General features: G+C 50.9%; 1 protein-coding gene across 18 annotated transcripts in view; it reads right to left on the bottom strand.

The window, feature by feature from the left end:
* Positions 1 to 19,429, bottom strand: part of NFASC (neurofascin) — a 201,904-nt gene extending 182,475 nt beyond the window's left edge. For 16 of the 18 annotated variants that reach the window (XM_070767781.1, XM_070767791.1, XM_070767789.1 and 13 more), the window contains exons 1-2: positions 19,302 to 19,411; positions 15,856 to 15,983 (exon numbers count right to left, since the gene is read on the bottom strand). In XM_070767781.1, the coding sequence (XP_070623882.1) occupies positions 15,856 to 15,974 (119 nt within the window). In that variant the 5' untranslated portion in view covers positions 15,975 to 15,983; positions 19,302 to 19,411. Of the gene's footprint in view, positions 1 to 15,855; positions 15,998 to 19,301 lie in introns of all 18 variants that reach the window. The other 2 variants (XM_070767782.1, XM_070767783.1) reach the window with 2 other exon arrangements.
* Between the last annotated feature and the right edge of the window lie 2,472 nt (positions 19,430 to 21,901).

The raw sequence follows: 21,901 nt of genomic DNA, 5'->3' as shown, positions 1-21,901 counted from the left end.
GGTTTTCAACACAGGTAATTTGGCAGGGGTAGGGGGCGGGGACACACACACTTTCAGACCACAGCAGCCCCACACTTCCGAAAATGAAAGAACTGGGCTAGCCATCCTCCGAGTTCGGTCCCTGAACCAGCAGTAGCAGATCAGCGGCTAGCTTGCTAGAAACGCACATTTTGGGCCCCACCCCAGGACGCCTGACTCAGATGCTGTGGGGGCGGGGCCCAGCAGCCAGTGTTCTAAGAGGCCATCCAGGGCACAGTGGGGCAGGCTGGTCTGAGAATCACAGACTAGCCTGTGTTTACGGTCCCTTGCAGCTCTGACAGTTTCTATCCCAGCCTGAATAATGAGATGGTGATTTGGATGATGACGGTATCCGCAAACACTGGCAGAGTTGTCGCAGCCCCAAGTACTTTCTGAACACTCCATGTAAAATGACTCAGTGCCCCAGTGGAAGGCGATCTCTGTAGGGAGGCGCAGCTGCAAGTAGCTGCCGCTGACATGCCCGAGAGTGGGGCCACATCCTCCCATTCAGGGGCTGCTGCCCTCCAAGCCTTGTCCACAGGCCCCAGCGGGAGACCTAAGCAGCAGCCTTTACCCAGGCCAACTGGTCTCCCTGAGCCGCACCTGCCCTCACTGCTCTGGGACTCTCTTCCCAACTCATCACATCTGACTTCTGTACTTTGAACAATGCAGGAAAATTCAAATAATGGCTTGCATGGTGTTATTACTAATTATTTGATTTACTAACAGCTGGGGCAGGGGTGATCGTGTCTGTAAGTTGCAGGTGCAGAGTAGAAGCTAGGCTGCAGCTGGGACCAGCAGTGAGACATCCTGAGAAGGGGCAAAGGATCCTCCACGACCCTGTCCGTGTCCTCTGTTCCCAGCAGCCGACTTCTGGCAATAACTCTCAAACCAGGAGAAGAGCGACTGAAAACACACACATCACATCTTAATGGTTGTGATTTCTAAGTGCTTGGGGTTTTTTGTTTGTTAATGCTTTTCAAATTTTATAATTTTACCTTTATAACCAGAAAACTTACATTTAAGAAATAAAATGTGGATTTCTATACTTTGCTGTATACATGTTTTAATACCAGTTACTAAAAAATAACAACAACAAAGGGGATTGCATCCAACCCACTGAGTCCTGCTGACCCCTGCTACAAGGCAGCATCAGTTTCCAGGTAGGATGGGTGAAATGGACAGGATGAGCTCTCCAGATATCCCTGGTTGGGCTCTGGGTCCCTGAGTCTCAGTGTGTCCCTCCGGGAAACGGGGAAATAACTGTTTCCAGTGGGTTGACAGGAAGACAGATGCAGAGTCAGAAATGAATCCCCAAAGCCCATATTGCCCCCGCCCGTCTGTTTGTTCACCGTCTTATCGACATCACAGCTGAGACTAACGCAACTGTGCTCCTCTGGCTCTGGGGTGATCCTGTGGGCTTTCACCTCAGAAAGAGGCAAACCTGACAAGCCCCAGCACGACGCCAGCCCCCAGGGCCTACTGCTCCAGGGGAAGGTGAAGGCACAAAGTGGCCTGCCTCCAGATGGAGATGGGGGCGCACCCGTCACCCGGCCAGGGAGGAGCCTCTCAGAACCTACTCAGTTTGTGAAATTTTCTGGAAAGAAAAAATAGGAGGGTTGGGGAATGTCAGCAAACAGTCAAGTCCTCTACAGCCCCCAACTTCCCAAGTGCGCCAGTGGGTAACAAAGGAAAAGAAGCTGGCGGAATCTCCGCTGCCCACGCAAGCCGACAGCCCGGTAGGGAAGAGGGAGCTGGCCTGGCCCTCCTCCTCCCCACCGTCTCACACTGGCATCTGGGGTGTGGGACGTGGGCCAGAAAGGTGCTCGACAATCAGACGGTGGGGGGGGGTTCTGCCCCTTACTTTGCCACTAGGTTGCTGCCAGCTTTGAACGAGTCCCTTCCCCAAGCTTCGTCCTCCTCCCACCCAGAGTGAGGGCCTCCCAGCTCAGATGGCTAAGACTCTCGTGAGACACACAACCAAGGAACCCATGAGCTGTCAGATGGTGCCTTTTCTTACTCCACCAGGAGGGAACGGGCAGGGGTGGTCCAGGCAACAGCGGACTCCCTAGTGGGAAAGGACCTCCTCAGCCTTCAGGAGAGCACCGGAGACCGCGAGCTCAGTTAGATGGAACCTGACTGGAATCAGAAGGATCTGAGTCAAAGCCCCAGGTGCACAGCTTACTAGCCGAGGAACCTCAGAAAAAAGCCATCAAGCTCCCCGTACTTCCCTTCACTCTCCCGTAAAGCAGGGCCACTGAGAATACTACTTCCTGAGTGTGGAGACACTGATTGAAAGCCCTTAGCCTATGGTAAGCTCTGAATATCTGGAAACTGCCATCATTCTAACCTCACTCTTCCTATTGTTACTGCTGCTGCTGCTATGACAACAACGGGGGAGAGGGGGCGGAGTCGGTGTGGGGAGGGTCACAGGCCACTAATGCCTAGGACTCATGACCATGGCACACTTCCTGTCCTCCCACTGGGGGTCAGGCAGATAACCAAGGTCAGTTTACCACATCTGCAAGAAGAAAACCACACGGGTTCCTGACAGTCACGTATCAGCTCTGAGTTACGTCCTCCCAGAGGAACCCCCAGTAAAGAAAGAGGTCTGCTTTTCAGGAGGCTTAATACCTTCCTTACCCATCCTCTCCCTCCCCCTCCACTCGCGCACACACACACATGCACATGCATGCACACACACACCCATCCTCTCCCTCCCTCTCCACTCACACACACACGCATGGACACCCACACACACATCCATCCTCTCCCTCCCTCACCACTCACGCGTGCACACACACACACACACACACATGCACAAGCACTCACAGAGCCCGCAGTTTTCCATCGGTACCATGGAGGATTCTAGGACACACTGGGGCAAAGGTTGAGCAGGTGCCAGCTGCCCAGCTGCAGCTGAATACAGGGCTCAGAGAAATCTACACAAAACAAGTTCAAACCGAACAAGCAAGCCAGCCAGCAGCCACACAGCCAGTGGTGATGCAAGAAGACAGTAGGCCCTTCCCAGGCCTGGTCACCAAGTCCCAGGGCTGGTGAGACCAGGACTTTAAATGCTGCCAGAGCTGGGAGAGGGTAGCAATGGTCAATGGCGTTCTGGGCCAGAGCTGTTTGAGCTGCTCGCCATCGCCCATCAAGGGATCCAGGGCCTGCCTTGCACTGGACACCAGCTGAGCCCCATGTCCCAGGAGACACCCAGCAGAGCGCAGACTGGGAATCCACAGGTAGAAAACGCGGCTTGCCTCTGCGCTGATGCATGCTGCTTCCTCAACCGGTCACCAGCTCCCTATGCTTTGGTTTCCCCACTTCTACAGCAGAAGCAATCATGAGCTTAGGGTATTAACTCAGTGTGGCAAAGAGATGATTAAGATGCAAGTAGATTATAGGAAGCCAGACAAGGGAAATGAAATGGTTTATAACTGGAAATGAACTCTCATACTCTGGCCTGATAGGCAGCCTCGCTTCTGCCTCTGTTTCATTGATTAACCTTGTGTTGATTTCCTTGCTGTGTCTGTGCCTCAGAGAAGCCATCCCTTTCTCCCCGCCACCCTTTTTCCTTATAGGTGTGGCCAAAATGAAATTAGAAAATTAGAGCTTGAGAATCACCAGACTATCCATTTCTTCTGAATTTCTATCCGCCCTTGTTTACAGGAGACACTCTCTAATGAGCTTGTTAGGCACACAGAAAAAGTAACAGCTCCATCTTTCAAAGCTCCACTCTGAATCACCTCCTTGAATCTTCCAAGCTACCACAGACTGAAATGAACTCTCAAACTCCACGAGCTCTGTGCTCCAAACCATGCATTTGCACCATCCTTATTACTTTGTGTAGTTAGCCATCTTCACCACGCATGGATGCCTGGAACGCTTGCTCAACTAGAGTGCAAGGTTTCTGAGCAAAGATGGCCTCTTCCCTCTCTGCTGTAATTCTCACAGTACCCAGCACACAAATGAGCACCTGTGTGAGGCTCAAAAATATTTTTTGGTTGCTCCCCAAAGTCATTAGGTGTACTTGAATAAGGCTGGGCATGAAGCTACAGAAGGGAAGGTGGGGAAATAACAGCAGCAGCTCAGTTTCATCAGGTGCTTCTTATCTGCCAAAGATCACGCCACTAATGAGCAGAGAGGCCAACTGGAATCCAGGCAGCCTGACTCCAGGCCCTTGCTCTTGCACCATCTTCTACTTCCAAGACCAGATGCATGCCCTTGAGCATTCCACTTTGGGAGCTGAGAAAAACCAACCTGGGAGGGCAGAAAGAAAAGAACGCAGGCAAATAATCTGCAGCAAAAATAGTCCAAGCCAGTAGAATATCTTTAGCCACTACTGAGTAGCCCTTGGCCTGTTTTAGTCTGTCCCCCACATAACGCATCTGGGTAGACCCAAGATGATGTCACCAGCCTGGTGAGAAACAAAAGCATTCTTGCTCTCAGAAGCCCCACTGTAATTTTTTAGGTTGCCATCCAAAAGCTTTTTCTTTATTTTTCAAGGCTTAATAATGCAGAGGAACCATGGGATGTGTTCAGAGACTTTCTCAGTCTGACTTGGAATGGGGCCCTGACCCCACTCCTGCACCAGAACCTTCCAGGAGGGTCCAGCCACACAGCATTCATAGCCTTTTGCTACATCTCCTTTTATCTTGCATGCATGCTAAGTTGCTTCAGTTGTGCAGGACTCTTTTCAACCCTATGGATGTAGCCCACCAGGCTCTTCTGTCCATGGCGTTCTCCAAGCAAGAAAAGTGGAGTGGGTTGCCATAGCTTTCTCCAGGGGATCTTCCCAACCCAGGGATTGACCCCACGTGTCCTATGGCTCCTGAACTGCAGGCAAATTCTTAACTGCTGAGCGACCACGGGAAGGCCCCTTTTATCTTTGCAGATGGTGACTACAGCCATGAAATTAAATGATGCTTGCTCCTTAGAAAAAAAGCTATGACCAACCTAGAGAGCATATTAAACCTTGGAAAAAAAGCTATGACCAACCTAGAGAGCATATTAAAAAGCAGAGATATTACTTTCCAACAAAGATCCATCTAGCCAAAGCTATGGTTTTTCTAGTAGTCATATATGGATGTGAGAGTTGGACTATAAAGAAAGCTGAGCACCAAAGAATTGATGCTTTTGAACTGTGGTGTTGGGGAAGACTCTTGAGAGTCCCTTGGAAGGAGACCCAACCAATCTATCCTAAAGGAAATCAGTACTGAATATTCTTTGGAAGGACTGATGCTGAAGCTGAAGCACCAATACTTTGGCCATCTGATGTGAAGAACTGACTCCTAGGAAAAGACCCTGATGCTGGGAAAGATTGAAGGTGGGAGGAGAAGGGGACAACAGAGGATGAGATGGTTGGATGGCATCATCAACCCAATGGACATGAGTTTGAGTAAACTCTGGGAGTTGGTGATGGACAGGGAAGCCTGGTGTGCTGCAGTCCATGGGGTTGCAAAGAGTTGGACACGACTGAGCAACTGAACTGAACTCCCCTAACCTGCACGCTCTACATCTGTCGGTGCAGCATGAAGGCCCCCACCGCGTGAAGGCAGCCAGATGAAGGAAAAGAGCCAGAGGCCTGGGGCCACCGGCCAAACCCACCCAAGTCCCAGAGCCCAGGAGGCTCATGCTGATTCCTACACAACCCAGGACGGGTTGTGCTGGAACACCCCAGTCCGGGAGAATGAAAAAGATTAAAGTACTAAGACCCCAGACCTCTAAGTTAGACAGGATATTTAACAGTGTCACACAGACAGGTTGTGGGTGGCCAAGCTTCTGGGTTATCAGTCAGTTCATTTCAGTCGCTGAGTCGTGTCCAACTCTTTTTGACCCCATGGACTGCAGCACGCCAGGCTTCCTTGTCCATCACCAACTCCCAGAGTTCACTCAAACTCATGTCCATTGAGTTGGTGATGCCATCCAACCATCCCACCCTCTGTCATCCCCTTCTCCTCCTGCCTTCAATCCTTCCCAGCATCAGCTTCTTTTCCAATGAGTCAGTTCTTCCCATCAGGTGGCCAAAGTATTAGAGTTTCAGCTTTAGCATCAGTCCTTCCAATGAATATTCAGAACTGATTTCCTTTGGATGGACTGGTTGGATCTCCTTGCAGTCCAAGGGACTCTCAAGAGTCTTTTCCAACACCAGAGTTCAAAAGCATCAGTTATTCCGGGTGATAGGGGATTCATTTTTTAGCCCAGGCCTAACTGGATGTCCTTATTCTTATCAGAGGGGCAGCATATGCTGACCATGCACAACCAGAGACAGAAAACAGAGCTGTCAGAAACAGAAACCCCTAGGGACATTCAGAGAGAAAGAAAAGCCAAAATATGAAATGGAGATTTCGCAGAGAAAATATTGAAGCAACACAATGCATAAACACTCTGTACTTAAAAGTAAACACTGAACAATTCATAAACAAAGTTTAAGAGAGGTCTGGATGTTATAATACTGGCTTTGAAACAGGAAAGCAGTATCTCAGCACAGAATTTCATGGAATGCATGAGAGGAAAAAATCAGTCAAACTGCAACAGAGCAAGAGGGTAAATGTGGAGCAGATATAAGAGAGAGTCAGTCATTTCTCAGTGAGGAGCATTAGAAGTTCATAGCCAAGCAACAACATGGGATCCCTGCGGCACACGTACAGTCATCCTGAGTTTCCTACCCAGATATACAGGACAGGAAACTCCCATCCTACAGTCAAGTTTTTTTTTTTTTTTGGTCCTCTAAGTATGGATTCCATTAGTCTCAGCTAACACCTGATAAGGTCTTTAATTAAAGAACTCTTCCAACTCCAAGTAAAGACAGATAAGCACCTGGACGAGGTAGGTCCCTGCATAACTGGTCAGACCACGAAGACAGCCCTCCTCTGTTTCACTCAACAGCTTAGCCAGGAGAGCTCCTGCCAGGGGGTGTCCCTGAAATAATGGCAGCATTACTGAGGTTAGAGAAGCAGACAGGGGGACTACAGACATCAGGTCTCCTCTCCATGCTGAGTCTACCAGAGAAGACCCCCCAACACACCGCAGGGTGGGAGCTCGGGCGCCAGGTGATGAAAATCGTCTGCTGATGTTACACTTGTGGATGAAGGAGGCTCCTGGGAGTGTCCCCTTGCAGGGCCCCGTTTTCTTATAGCAGAGCACCAGCATGAAAGGCAAGCCTAGACAGGCAAAACAGACAAGAGCTGGGCTCAGAGGCTCCGTCCAGCAGAGAGGGGGCCACAGGGGCAGATGGTGATTCTTGCATGGGGAAGGGGCCGTAGCTTCCACCCGAGTCCTGATGAAGCCTCCGAGCAGTGGTGTTACAGTATCATGTTGGTCAAGACTCAGAAGGCTCTCGGGCCATCAGACCCTAACATTTCCTAACAGAAGACCGGCGCTTCTGTGTTCCCAGACTTTTATCTCACTCTTCAATACAAGTGACTCTCAGACACGGTAACTTCTCAAACAAGGGACCATCAGCACATATTGGAATTCAGAGCTGTCCAGTGGGTAATGAGCCAGGAGTAGGAGACTTTGGGATCATATTCAATCCCAGCTTTGCCACTTAGAGCTATCTTACTTCGGGCCCATTCTGAGCCCCTATCCTTCCAAGTGATGGGTATAAATATCCAGTCCAAGGCTGTGATGGATCAGTGAGTTGACAGAAGCCACGCATCTAGCACAGTCCTTGGCACAGGGTCGATGTCCAGTCAACCCTGCCTCCCTTAGCCCCTGGCTGTCCTTTGGACAGAGGCACACACGGTGGGACCAGGGAGGGTCTTCCGACAAGGGCTGGAAGCCCAGCACCTACAGCTCAGCCAGCCGCTGTTTAAACGGATCCTTACACAAACACAACTGCTTAAATGCACAACAGCATTTATAGAGTGCCTTCTCCTATATAGTTCTTAAACAGTCCCATTAGGTAGGCGTTATTATCCCCATTTCACAACTGGGAAATTTAAAGCTAAAGAAGGTTAAATAAGCAGTTCTAGTCCCTTCAGGTCCATAACCCAGTGCCCTTCCTGCCACCCGATACTAGAATAATCATCTATTTACTGTCTACTTCTTGTAAGTCTGCTCTGGGCCTGAAGGCAGGGCTGGAGGCCCACTGGGACTGGCTCCAGGAGCAGCGCCAGCCTGCCCTATGCCGGCCACAGGCTTCTATGCCTCACGGCTGGCGGTGCGCCGCTGGGAGCAGAGGTCAGCATGATACAGCCAGCCGAGCTGACCACCGTGTGCTGACTGAGGACCGCTGTGGGCGAGGCTGGTGGGTAAGACATTCTGCATTCTCAAGGCACTGCTCATCTCTTGGGCTAAGAAAGGAACAGCCAGGTGAAAAGTAGATCCGAGGAGGAGAAAACCCATCCAGAGAGCCAGTGGTTCTCAGCCTGGGTTGTACATTAGAATCAACAAGGGGCTTCCCTGGTGGCTCAGTGTAAAGAATCCACCTGCCAGGGCAGGGGACACAGATTGGATGTCTGGTCTGAGAAGCTCCCTCATGCCTCAGAGCAGCGGAGCCCACGTGTCTGTGCTCTAGAGCTGGGGAACCGCAACTGCGCCCATGCACCACAACCGCCGAAGCCCGTGTGCCTAGAGTCTGTGCCCTGCACGAGAGAGGCCACCGCAGCGAGAGGCCCACACGCTGCAAAAAGGGGAGACCCCAGCGGCCCCAACTAGAGAAACGCCCGTGCACAGCGAAGACCCAGCATAGGCAAAAATAAATCAGTAAATAAAGTTACAGATCACCAAGAGGAAACCGAAACACTCCTATGCTGAGGTTCAACTCTTAGAGACTGTGATTTAATCGGCATCAAGTGGGTCCCAGCATCAGCACATCTGAACATCTCTCCAGGTGAAGCTAACTCATTGCCAGGTTGACAACACACTTGCAGGGTGCTGCCAGTCGGTGTGGTTTACTGACGAGTAGTACCAGCCCTACTCCGGAGCTTGTCAGAAATGCAGACGCTCAGGCCCAGTCCAAACCCACTGATTCTACCCCACACTTTAACAAGATCCCCGGGGACTCACGGGCGCGTGGAGGACAGGCAAGGGCAGGCTCCATCCTAGGAGTCAATCAGAGAAGGCCCTCCCAGCCCTGCTGAGAGATACAGCCCACCTGCTCCCCACCACGCAGGGCACACCCCTGAGAGGAGAGCTGGGGAGACCGCAGGGAGCCGCCTCACTCAGCTCTGCACCTCCTGTCCCCGCAGAGTCACACCTGAGCCTGCATGATGCTGCTCCACGGACCAGGGCCGCCGGAGCCCCAGCAATCCCCTCTGCGAGCAGGAGGGAATCTGAGAGCAGGACCCTGCCACCGTTTCAGTGACAAGAAAAAGGAGTTTCTTCCCCTTGCATCTCCCTCCCCCCATCGGCGCGTCTCCACCACAGAAGAGGCAAGCTCAGGACAGCAGCGCCTCAGCCCAGCCTCAGAGAGACAGTGGGCAGCCCAACCCACCATAAAGGCAGCTCTGTCTCTGCAGGCACGGGGTGGCTGGTACCGGCTAAGCCTCGCGAAGGAGGGAATCCTCAAGAGAAGGCCAGAGACACACACACAGGGCAGCCCTGCCAGTGCCCCGCGCCCCTCCCCCAGCTCTGCATCCCCGCAGCCCGGCAGTCTTTGTTTCCATCAGTGTGTTTGTGTGTGTAATTTTTCTCACGTGCTGGCCTTTGCTCTCCTGTTAGACTGAGATCAACCCTCCCTGGCTCCTCCTTTGTCACTGCCCAGAATACCAAGTACAGAGACTTAGGCCCAGCAGGGGTTTGAGAAATATTATTTGTATTCATGCGCACGCATTTTCTAGGAGTCAAACCCATAGCTGCAGGCTAACAAAGAGCTACTCACAAGCAGGCATTTATTAAGGATTATTATCAGAAAACTGAGATTCTATGTAAGAAAACTAGAAAGCATGGCTTCAAAAAGCACACACTCTGGTTTAGGAAACTAGACTTTTACACAGAAAGCCTAAGACGGAGACGCAAAGAAATCAAACATATTTAGAATAAGCTTACACAGACCTCTGTGCACAGACTCATAACAACACAAAGGAAATTTTCTATTCCAGTTTTCTGACAGTTTGTTATTACTTGCTTATTGATTGGCATTTTGAAGCATTTTCCCCTCTGGTATTTCTACCACTGACCACATCCACTACACCGGGTAAACAAGATGAAATGACGCCTACAGTCAGAAAGGAAGATGAACGAAGACCAGGAACTTCTCTCTGTTGGATGCCCACAAACATCTGACGTAACAGTACAAAATCTGTACCCCATCCCACCACAGAGTCAAGTGTCCAGAGCCATACACACTGAGCTCCTGACCCATTCGAGGCTCCAGAAAGTCTCGGATCAGGTCCCTGGGACTAGAGCCAGAATCCAAGGAGCCTTCTTCCTGCCCTTGAAAGGAAAACCGCAGTGCATCACAAATGGTTGTTCTCATTGTGACAAAAAAGGGCAAAACTCACAGCCACGCACAGACCTTCAGTTCAGATTCAGCATGAGGTTTTCTCCAGCAGTGGGTCAAACTCCTCCCCATTCAAACGTCCATTTTTGCTCTAAGTCAAACAGATTCGGGCATGAGAGACAAATACGCAAAGGTAAATGGCAAACTGCAAAGATTCTCACACTAGAGCTGTGCGGGATATTTAAATTAAATTAAAATTTCAGTTCTCAGTCACATTAGCCACGTTTCAAGTGCTCAACAGCTATGTGTGGCCCGTGGTTACCACGCTGGAAAATGCAGATACAGAATAGTCCCACCATCACAGAAGGCTCTATTGGACAGCACAAATATTGAACATCTAGATTTTCATTTAAAGAAATGAGCAGGGTCTTCTGGGGACTTCTGTTGTTCTATCCAGGTGTGCTGGAGAGGTTTTAGATACATTTCAGAATGTTGGGTAGAAAGAGTACCTTTTCATAATGAAAGAGGCAATGTGCTGAATGTGCTGGGAGTCTCATGTAAACACAAACACTCTAAGGCAAAATTTGCAAGGCTACAAACTGGGTCATTTTAACACGCATATGTGCACACACATGGTCTCTCCTTCTTAAAAGGGCCATTACTAGTTCTCCTAACCCAAACTTTTGCTTTCATCACAAAGATTGTGAAGTCAAATGCTGCAAACCAATTTGGTGCCCAAAAACCCACATGCTACCTAGTCCTAGCCAGAACTGTTTTCCAGATCCCTCTTGGATGGTTCTAAGCATTCCCTGGCTTTACCTTTTAACATGGCATCACTAGGGAGAAAAATCTTTCAGATGGCAGGTCAGCACCCTGGACAGCAACAAGCTCCCTGCCTGCCAAGGAAGAGTTCCAGTCCTCCCCATTGCCAGAGACACCCTTCAGAAAAAACACTCCCCAGACAGCACTGCCTGTGCAGGGATGTCACTCACGTCTCCTAATGCCACAATCTTGTTCAGAACAAGAGCAAGCTCAGCTAAGAAGCCTAAATGCTCCTCACCAACTTCAAGACAAAGTCCAACTTCTAGTCAGATTCAGGACTCTCTGGAGTCCGGCCCCAGCTGGCCCCTCCAGCTGTACCTTCCACTGTTCCAGCCTGGCCAAGTCAATGCCAGAGGACCACTTCCCTCCTCTAAACCTTTGATTATGCTCCTTTAGCCCATTTCCTTCCTTTATCTCCTACCCATCTCTGGGGACCCAGATCAGCCCCTGCATCTCTTCAAAATCTTCCCAAAGGACTTTAGTCTACATTGGTATCCTCTCTTTTCTGACATACCAAGGCATTTCTAGTTTAGATCATGCTTTAAGGAACTTAATTACATACCCTCTTGTACAATTACTAGGTTCGTATGCAGAGTTTAAAGTTCCCAGTGTCCTGGTACATGGAAGACCTAGCTTTGCCAGCAACTACACATTTTGATCATAAAATAATGATCTTAGATGAAACCATCTCTAACATTCTATGAGTTGAAGATTCTCTCAAAACAAGTTGCCACCCAGAAGTGTGCTATGCTCATAATAGAGGCTTCAAAGACTAACTGCAGATGCAATGAACACCATGTAAAAAAAACACACACAAAAAAACAAAACCAAGGCACAGCTCAGAGCTGGCAACAGCTAGACAACCCTGGTTTAGCTTCCAACATGAGTCACAAAGGCTTCATTTCCACTCAGTGTGTGATGACGAACAGAAAGAGATCCTGTTTTTGTCCTTTCCTACGTCACAGCATGGGAAAACCGCCTGTGGCCTCAGAGAACATGTCACCTTCAACATGCGGAAAAATATCGCACAGTGGGTATTGTAACACTGGCATTATAACAATGCTTCTCATACAGACATCCATGGGCAGGCCAACCAATACCTGACCGAAGTGCACTCACCCCACTACTAATTATGCATAAGCCCAGACAGACTATGGAAAATAACAAAAAACATAATTTTGTTGGTGCCCCCAAATAAAATTCTGACTGGTCTTACAAGTCAAGAGGTTCCAAAGGGGAGCGAGAACTGACTTAAAATCTCAGCTCAACATTTTACTTTTTGTCCAAATGATTGTTATATGACCTCCTTGTGTTTAAAATCCTGTTCTCACAGCACCAACTTACAGATCCACATACAACAGGACACAGGGATGGCTCTTTCCCTCATGCACATGGAGAAATTAAGACCCAGAAGAGTTTAATAACTTTTGTATTGCAAATAAAGATCACATTAGAATGAGAATCCAGTTGAAACAATTTCAATAACATAAGCAACATGCACACATAAACATTCATATACTTGTATACACATACATTCAAAGAACTCTTAGTAATATAAAGAGATGAGTTACGAAATTCACCGAGCTTGGAACTGGAAGATTCCACTGAATTCTTGCAAAAAAGTGTTACTGCCAAAGCAAATTGGCCAGCATCAGTAAAGAAGGAACTCTCATCACGGGGAAAAGTCCTTGGAATTGCTCTGCCAGCCATTCACTCTCATCCCAGAAAGTCACAAGATCTGAGAACAAAATTTAGCATCTGGTCAACCGACCCCAGTTGGTCTAAATTGGATCCAGGAAAGTAAGCCCAGCATGAAGGCCACAATCATCCTGTCCTAAGCCCTTCCCCAAGTCGACCATTCTAAGCGCTCAGAGAGGGATAGCAGTGAGACCCCAGGGTAATCAGGTTAGAAAAGTAGACTCTGGCACTCAGGGACCTCTATGACTATGTCTTAGTACAGTGCTCCAAATATGTCCCTCACTACTGAATTACATGCATCCACCACCCAAGCCATGCCATTTATTCATCGTGACTCAAACACCCCTGCATATTCCTGCCATTGAATCTGCAGTCCTCCAGCAGCTCTGATTACCAAGTCTTCAAATCTTGATGTCTCAAGATCCCCCTCAATTATTTCCTCCTGCAAGAGGCTTTTCCAGATTGTCCAAGCCCAATATAATCTCCTGTCAACCTTTTAGAATTTACTGTCTGGAATTAGCAAGTGTTTCTTGTATTTGAAAAAAAAAATCTCTCTCTCTCTCTCTCTCTATATATATATATATATATCTTATCTCCATTACAGTGAAGACAAGGTCTTGTGAGCCTCCATTTTGCTCCAGAAGATGGTGTGGTACCCGCTACCCACATAGCACATGTTCAATAAATGTTTGGTGATGATGGTAAGAATAGTAAGACCTCTCCAAAGGTTCCTGTTACCCAAGGACAGACCTAGATATACAACTATGTCCATAGGACTGCGTGGGGCAGGCAGAAAGAACCCAAAAGGGAACCCACGTGGTGGGCAACAGCTCACACAGCCTTCCTCCAACTCCGCCAACGGCTTCCTCATTCTAGGACTTAGTCAGAAATCCTCCCTTCCTACCCTTGAGCCACTGCTCCCAAGCTGTTTATCTCGTTAACTCTGTTTATTGTGATCCTGGTAAGAGGTTCTGAAGCCCTCCAAGCCCCTCTCTAATTAAATTCATTAGAACAGATTGGGGCTTTCCTTCTGCATCTCAGAAAAATTAACAACATGATTAGCATCATAATGCTGGGGAGATGGGCTGCCAGGGAGGCCTTTCAGGAGGGGCTGGCCCAGTCTGGGAGGGGAAGAGTGAGGGGGAGCAGGTGAAGAAGAAGGCAGATGCTCAGACAGCTGCTTCCCAGAGGAGGGGAGCTACGGGGTCAGAGGGGATGGTGGAGTCAGCGGAGATGGTGACAGCCTGAGGGGATGACCCAACAGGCCCCAGGCACTCCAACTTTTTCAAGGCATGGCTTTTGGGAGAGGGAAGGCAAGACAAGAAATTAATCCATGACATAAATACCAGAGACACGGGCTTCTGGGACTAGAGACTTTCAGCAATCTCTAGTGTTAGAGAGAGAAACATATTGAGGCTCTGTTAATGATGGCATCACCGACTCGATGGACAGGAGTTTGAGCAAGCTCTGGAGTTCATGATGGACAGGGAGGCCTGGTGTGCTGCAGTCTATGGGGTTGCAAAGAGTCGGACACGACTGAGCAACTGAGCTGAACTGCACTGAATGCTGGGGCTGGAAGTAAAACAAGCCCCTCCTGCTGTTCATGACGATGTCCCTTCGGTAAGGCTCTACTACAGGAAAATGGGGTGAGCAGGCACAGGTAGGCACGTCACTTCTTTCCCAGAGAACCTGATCCCACAGAGTTCTTGCTTATACCCCTGGTGGGTTCCCTCATCTAGAAAATTCTCACCTTCCCTTCCTTACCAAAACTCTACCAACCTTTCAAGGCTCCGCTCCATTTCCACCCCCTGTAAAGAACAGTTAGCATTTGGTATTTACTGCTGGCCAGGGAGGGTGCTGGAGTCTTCTCTGCCTTATCACATGTAATCCCTAACACAGCTCTGCAAAGTTCATATTAACGGTCCCATTCTACAGACTGGGAGACCAAAGCTCCTCAGCCAGTAAGTGAAAGAACCAAGCTTTGACCGAAGGTCTGTCTGAAGCCACAGCTGAGCAGCTTCACAATGCTGTCACCTCCCTGACTCCATAAGCCATACTGAGGCATAGCTCCTTCCTTGGAAACCTCACTGCCCAGGGTCTGAAGACTTAATTATACGATACCACTTTGGTGGCACTTTCGTATTATGCCACTTTCATTTTTCCCGACTTGTCTCAAAACCTAAGCAAAGAGGGTGGATCAAGAGATCTCAAGCTGGCTGGCAAAGTCTGACTAATGCCCCAGGTCAGCAAAGCTGTGAGAAGCACCTCCTCAAGCACCCAGCAAAGTCATTAGCTCCCAGAGCCCTCCCTGAAGCCCCAAGGACCAGGGTGCACACATTTAACATCTGCCCTTGCAGCCTGAGCCCTAGCTGAGCACTAGGAGTAAATGCTCAGAAGTCTGACATGAGGCTGCTCTAGCCAAAGCGGCAGTCGATCCAAACAGGGCGGTGCAGTCATCCCAGGCCCTCCTGCCCGCCAGGACCCCTCGGCCATGCTCCTACAAGGCCAGGAAGCCATCTACCTCTGGTGGAGCATTTCTTGTAGTGAACTTAAATCTGTTTTCATTTCTGTAACTCCAATTCAACTTATATGCCCAACATGTAGCTTAGCTGGGCATTCAACAATATGCCCTAGGATATATTCAAAGGCTCGGGACACACTAATGAAATGAGATAAAGCAGATATGTACCCGGAGGGGGCTTCCTCAGAAAGGTGAGGATGGCTGTCTTTATCCTTGGGCTCCTTCCCAGTTCAGCCATGGATGTTCACGGCAACCTATGCTCAAGAGTGTAGCTTCTATGGATCCCTCTGTCACCATCAACCTCCTCCCTCCTACCTGAATTTCTCCGATGACTCCCACCTGATCGTGACCTCCCAGAACTCCAAGACCCTTCCGCCCATGTCGAGCTCACAATAATTTTACTCACCTTGCTCCTGAGCACGTATCTGTACTCGCTGTCTCTCCATCAGTTAGGAGCTCCCTGAGGGCAGATCCTGGGCCTCTTTCCTCTGGCTCACTCTGACATTCTAAGCATATTTTGACCATCCTTTGCCCCTAAAATACAAGTGCTTAAGAAATGAGAATGGGAGAGTTGAGGAGCCTCAGTCTTGTCCCAGGGTTCCCCCACCAGGCTGAAGCAGCAGCCAGCAGGGTTCAGCTGCACGCAGAACATCACCTCTTGCCCCTCGAGTCAGGGATCTGGTAATATCCTGCACCACCTTCTTCCTCACATTCAACCTCCAAGTCAGCCCTGGGCCCCATTCTGACAACACCAACCCAGCCCTCTTCCCAGCTGCGGCGGAGGGGGCCGATGCCACAGGAGGGAAAGATGTTCCTCATCCCTGGCCCCATGTCCTTACTCAAGCTTATCTGTGTTATTTGTCTGATCACTCGTCTCTCTTTTCCATCACGCTGGCAGCTCTGAGAGACCCTGTTTTACTTTCCATCTCTATGATCCCAGCACCTAGCACATTGTAGGATTTAACTAGCATTTGTTGAATGAGTAAGTATGTAACCAGCCTTCAATTCCCCTTACTTCCTTCCCTCCTCTTCTCCCAAGCCAAACAGACTGAAACTGAGCTTCTCTGCCTCTCTCTTTCTAGTTTCCTAGGAAACTCTTTTTCTGAAGACTAAGTGATGACCCTCACACCCCAGCTCTTGGATAATCTTAGAGAAGAGGGGCACCAGGGGAAGGGAACACACTGCAGCAACTGCTAAGTAACAGGAGGCTTGGAACCCTGTCTCTCAGTCACTGCAGAAACAACACCATCTTCTGTGCCTCCACCCCCAGATATCCAAAGCGAGAACCCAACCCCCAAACACCGGCCACCTCCTCAATGTACCCCTGACCGATACAGCCCGACTCCATAAGCCCAGCCTGTCACAGCCCACAGGGAGCTGGCCAGGTCTTGCTCTGGCTCCGCAGGGGGCTGGCTTCCCACTCTGTGTGCCTCAATTTATCCATGCCATAGCCTCTGTGATATCAAACAAGGGATGAGAGGTGAGATTCACTGCACAGAACCAGGAGATATATACACAATTATCAGAATCCCCCACTTAACCTGAGCCCCAAGCAAGCATTTCAACATCAGTAACTTAATCCAATCAGCTCCCAAAGATGGCTCCAGGTGATACCTCCTCCCTGGAGCAGGAAAACCTGGGAACCCTGGGAATGCTGATGCCAGGGGAAGCTACCACCTCACCCCACTCATGAGGGGAGGGACACGGAAGACCGACAAAGCAGAGGACAGCCAGTCCCCCAGCCTGTGCCTGCCCATTCAGAGACGCTGCTCATGAGCTGAAGGAGTCCACTCTCTATTCTAAAGTGAGGGAGCCTTGTAGAGAAGGGGCAGCATCCACCAGCAATTTGCTCTCAACCTCCAATTTAAGACTTGGGATTTTAGCTGAGGTCCCCAGGGCAGGAATTGGGCTGCCATTGCCTGGTTCGCGGTGCCAAACACAACTTCTGGACTAAGTGTAAGTCAGTCTCTTTCCTCATTTGTGTTATTCATCCTCATTCTATTTGCTCTCTCTCTTTCTTTCTATACTCACGCATGCGCGCACGCGCGCACACACACACACACACACACACACACACCCCTTCAGCTGAATCTAAATGCTAGAGGAAGAAATTACTCCCTCCGAAGTGCCAGTTCTGTCAGGACAAAAAGTAGAATTATTAGATGCAGAGCAGATCCCACTCCCATCTTCTTTAAATCTTCCTGCAATGCAAAGCCACCAAATGCAATCACCCCCAAACCAGGGGGGAGGGGCAGGCTCCTGTCTGCCTCCTTCCTCTGCTCCTCCAGCTGGCGTGACCAGCCCCCCGGGTCTTTACACATTTTCCCTGGGCTTCTCTTACTTATGGTTCAAGTGCAGTGGGTTGTGAATCTGCCGGTCTCCAGTTCTAGACGAGAACTCCGCTTCCTGCCCACCCAGGTCTCCAGGCCCTGTGGCTGCCCTTGCCGGGGCCGTGATTAGGGCCCAGCAAGGGCTCATCCACGTTCCGAGGGTAGATAATACACACCGGCCCTCGTGCCAGGGAGACAGACAGGCAGAAAAGGGACATCGTCATCCACTCCTTTGGACGGAGGAAGGAGGGATCTCTGCCCAACACACACACAGACACACACACACACCACTGCCAAATGCCAAGTAAGGAATGAGGAACAGAACCCAGCTCAAGGCAAGAGGGACTGCCATGGGGACCAGAGTCTAGGTGATTCAGCACTCTGCCCACTCAGCCCAGCCCATGGACCACACTCATGACAGCTCTCGATGCCAAAGTGCTGACTTGGAGACTGAGAAAGAATCCTTTCTAAAATCCGAAATTTTCCAGCCCTCCAGAGAGGCTCCTCATCCAGGCCTTTGCATCCCAGGGCTCAGTTCAAGACCAGGAAGAGGTTGCGAAACCATTTCTTTGGATTCTGCCTCTCCTCCTTACTAGTTTTCCTAAGCTTAACACCTCCTCCCCCCCACCCCCACTCCCATCCCTCTAGGAAACAAACCTGAACAGCTACAGGAAGACAGTGGCTAAAGAGGAATGTAAGAGAGGCCTAATAACACGCAGCATCCTTTGCCCTTCCCCACCCCGGAGCCATGAATAGGATCAAACATGCAGAAAGGGGTATAAGTGGATTCTGCCACAGTGAGTACACAGGGCCTTCAGAGTCCTAGGCCTCCCCAAGCAGAGAAGGAGGGCCCAGCGGCAGGTGAGGGGGCTTGGGACAAGTCTGTGTGGCTACAAACAGCACCAGGAAGGGCATGTGGGGAAGGTGATGTGGGGCTCGCCAGGTAACAGCCAAGAGGGAGAAGACGGCGTTCTGGAGAGGGTGGAGGCGGACACCAGTAGGCAGCTGGGAAGGGGCTAGGCCCCGGTATGCAGAAGGGACGCGGTAGGGACAGAAACTGCGAGGGAGCTGACAGACGCACACGGAGGGACGGGGGCATGAATCGGCGGCCGGAGCAGTAAGGGCAGGAGAGAGGCGGGGGTGCAGGGAAGGGAAAACAGAAGGGAAGGGGTCGCACAAAGTGGGGTGCGGTGGTAAACAGGTCAGTGGAGAGCTCGGGGTGCGGCGGGGACGGAAGGACAGGGGAAGAGACGGAGGGGAGGGAGGGGGCGGGGAGGCGGCCAAAGAGCAAAGGCGTGCGGGGGGCTGGGGCGGGGAGCCGGGTGGGGCAGGGTCCCGGTGTAGACTCGGGGCTCGGGCAGGTGACGACGCGGAGAGAGAGGTCGAGGCGTGGAAGGAGGGGATGGGTTCGGGTGAGAGATGGAGACAGGCAGAGAAGGGCGGGAGCAAGGGGACGGCGCTGGACGGGCCTCCACGAATCCGTTCCACCCGCAGCTCGTCTCCGGTGTCCGCGCGTGCCTACCTGCAAGGGCTGGGGCTCCGGCCCCGGGTGCAGTCGGCGCTGTCCGCCGCCCGCGCCGCCGCTTGCCTGTCGTCCCCCGCAGCGCCGCTCGCCTCCCGCCGCCGCATTAGGGCAGAGCGCGGCCCGTGCGCGCCCCCGGCGGCCGCGCGCCCCCGACCTCCTGCGTGCGCGCGCCCGCGCCTCCCCGCGCGCGCCGGGACGGGGAGGGGGAGGGGAAGGGAGGGCAGAGGAGGGAGGGGGCGGGGAGGGAGGCAGAGGGGGAGGGGAGGGAGGGGAAGGGAGGGGAGAAGCGAGGAGTGGGGGAGGGGAGGGGAGGGCCGGACTGGGGAGCGCGCGGGCCGAGACCCGGCAGGGCCTGGAGGGGCGCGGGCCAGAGGCTTGCGGGGTCCGGCCCGCGCCGCCTCTCTTCGCACGGACCCCCGGCCTCTGCGCACGGGCGTTGGAGACGGTAGTGATCCGCTCCGGTTTCCATTCGCCGAGCCAGACTTGCAGGAGGGAACACGCTGGCGGTCTATCCGGGACTATCGCGTTTGTCCTGTGCACGCCCCTCCACCATTAGACTGGGACTCACTGTGGGGCTTGTTCCCAGGGAGACTTACTTCTGGTAGACTCTCAGGAGCTTTTCTTTACTGGAGAGCTGTTGAATCCCGAACTGGGGAGGTCAGCAATGTTGTGACACCTGCTGATGGTGGAGTGGTCTTCTTATAAAAGCGGGAAATTTCATTTAAATGGGCTCAGGCCCTGCCCAGACTTGAGTTAAGGGGGAAGAAGCCCAGGACTGGGAGGCCAGATATCCAAAGTCTCCTCCTGACTCTGACTCTCGTGGTGAGATGCTTCTCTGTGGGCCTGTTTTCTCAACTGGACGATGAAAAGTTGATTAGATGATCCCTTCAGAACTGGCAACTGTGAGGCCCTGTGCAGGCTGAGAGAGACACGAGCTCACTGTCACCTGAAACCATGGAGAGATCTGGATTGGGGCATCACATAACCTTAGGCGGGGAGAGCACTTGGAAGAAGTTTCTAGTCTATCCCTCATCCCAAACCACAGTTCCCTTGGCAGCCCCCCTCTGAGGTCCCATTCAAAATCATGTTCGGGGAATTTCCCTGGTGGTCCAGTGGTTAAGACTCCCCCCTTCCAATGCAGGAGTCTCTGATTTGGAAACTAAGATCCCACATACCATGTGGCACAGCCAAAGAAGCCAAGGGGAAAAAAAAGCACACGCAGCCCCCTTCCCTGCGCTCACACAGCCCCTGCCCTAGCACCACGATTGCTGAGCTGCACCCCATGCCTCCCTGCCCCTCTCCAGCCTGTGGGCTCTGGGAGAGCAGGAATGTGTCTTGTTCCACAAGCTGTTCCCAGCCGTAGCACACAGTAGGTGCTCAATCAATACTTGATCAAGGAATGGATGACAGCCAGTAACAAAGGAATCATCCAAATACCCAACAAAGTATCTCACTCTTCAGTTAGGTGCTTTGAGACTTACAATTACAGCTATTAGGCAAAGTCTATACGATGGGAAAGGAAGGGGTTGATATGACAGGACCTGAGAGCATGGCTGCCTCTAGGTGTCAGGAACCCTGGGCAAAAGTTTTTGCAGGGTCCCTTATCAATACAAACAAGTTGACTTCATTCAACATCTAGTCTCAGCATCATTCTGGCAGCCCACTCTCACACAATCCTATGAACAAAGGAGTGCATGCTCCTGGAGTGGGGCCTGGCCACGAGGCCCTGGGGTGACCCTGCAGCATGCATGCTTCTGGAGTGGGGCCTGACCACGAGGCCCTGGGGTGACCCTGCAGCATCCAGGAGCCTCCTGGGGTGTCTGGTCAGCCCCACTGCCAGGTGATGTAGAATGCTATAAATTTCTCTGAAGGGGAGAATCTGGACATTGGGGAGCCCCATCCAGATGCATAACTGGCCCCAGTTGGTCCCAAGCACTAAGGAGAAACTTAGGAAGATTAGAGAAAGTTGCTTCCAAGCACCAGGGCCCTTAGGTCTGGACTCAGGGCAGGACCCCCTTACTCTCTCACTGGATGTGTCCAGCTGTGGCTGTCTCCGTAGAATAAAGAAAATAATTTCCCTTTTCTAAGCATCTGTTGTATGTCAGCTGCTGGGTTCCTGTTTAGATCATTTGCGGGCTCTTTACAGTGATGAGATGGAGATACTTTTTAGGTGGTATTGCCTGTGGTGATGACACCAGCTCAGACACCTGCTGGGATTCAGATCCCACCTCCACCACTTCAGATGTGGATGAATGTGGGCAATTTCCTTTTATTTCTTTTGAAAAATATTATTAAATCTATACAAGTGTAGAATTACAATATGAATTAGAGCCAAATCATTCTATAAGATTTCTTACAAAATACGTTTCTCTCATGCTTTCCCCTCTCTAGAAGCCATCACTTTCAACCCTTTTGATCTTTGGTTATTGCCTATTTACTTCTGTGTATCTAATAAGATGCTATGTTGCAATTTCTTGCTCCTGTTTAGGCATTATCTCTTGATTCCACCCTATGAAAGACACTCTTCACATATACCTGTCCTGTTCTCTTTTCCAACCTCCTAAACTAGTCAGATCTCAACACTGGTTAAATCAGAA

The sequence above is a fragment of the Bos indicus genome, chromosome 16, assembly GCF_029378745.1.
Source record: "Bos indicus isolate NIAB-ARS_2022 breed Sahiwal x Tharparkar chromosome 16, NIAB-ARS_B.indTharparkar_mat_pri_1.0, whole genome shotgun sequence".
In the NCBI taxonomy this organism is placed as follows: Eukaryota; Metazoa; Chordata; class Mammalia; order Artiodactyla; family Bovidae; genus Bos; species Bos indicus.
This window is presented reverse-complemented; position numbering and strand designations above follow the sequence as displayed.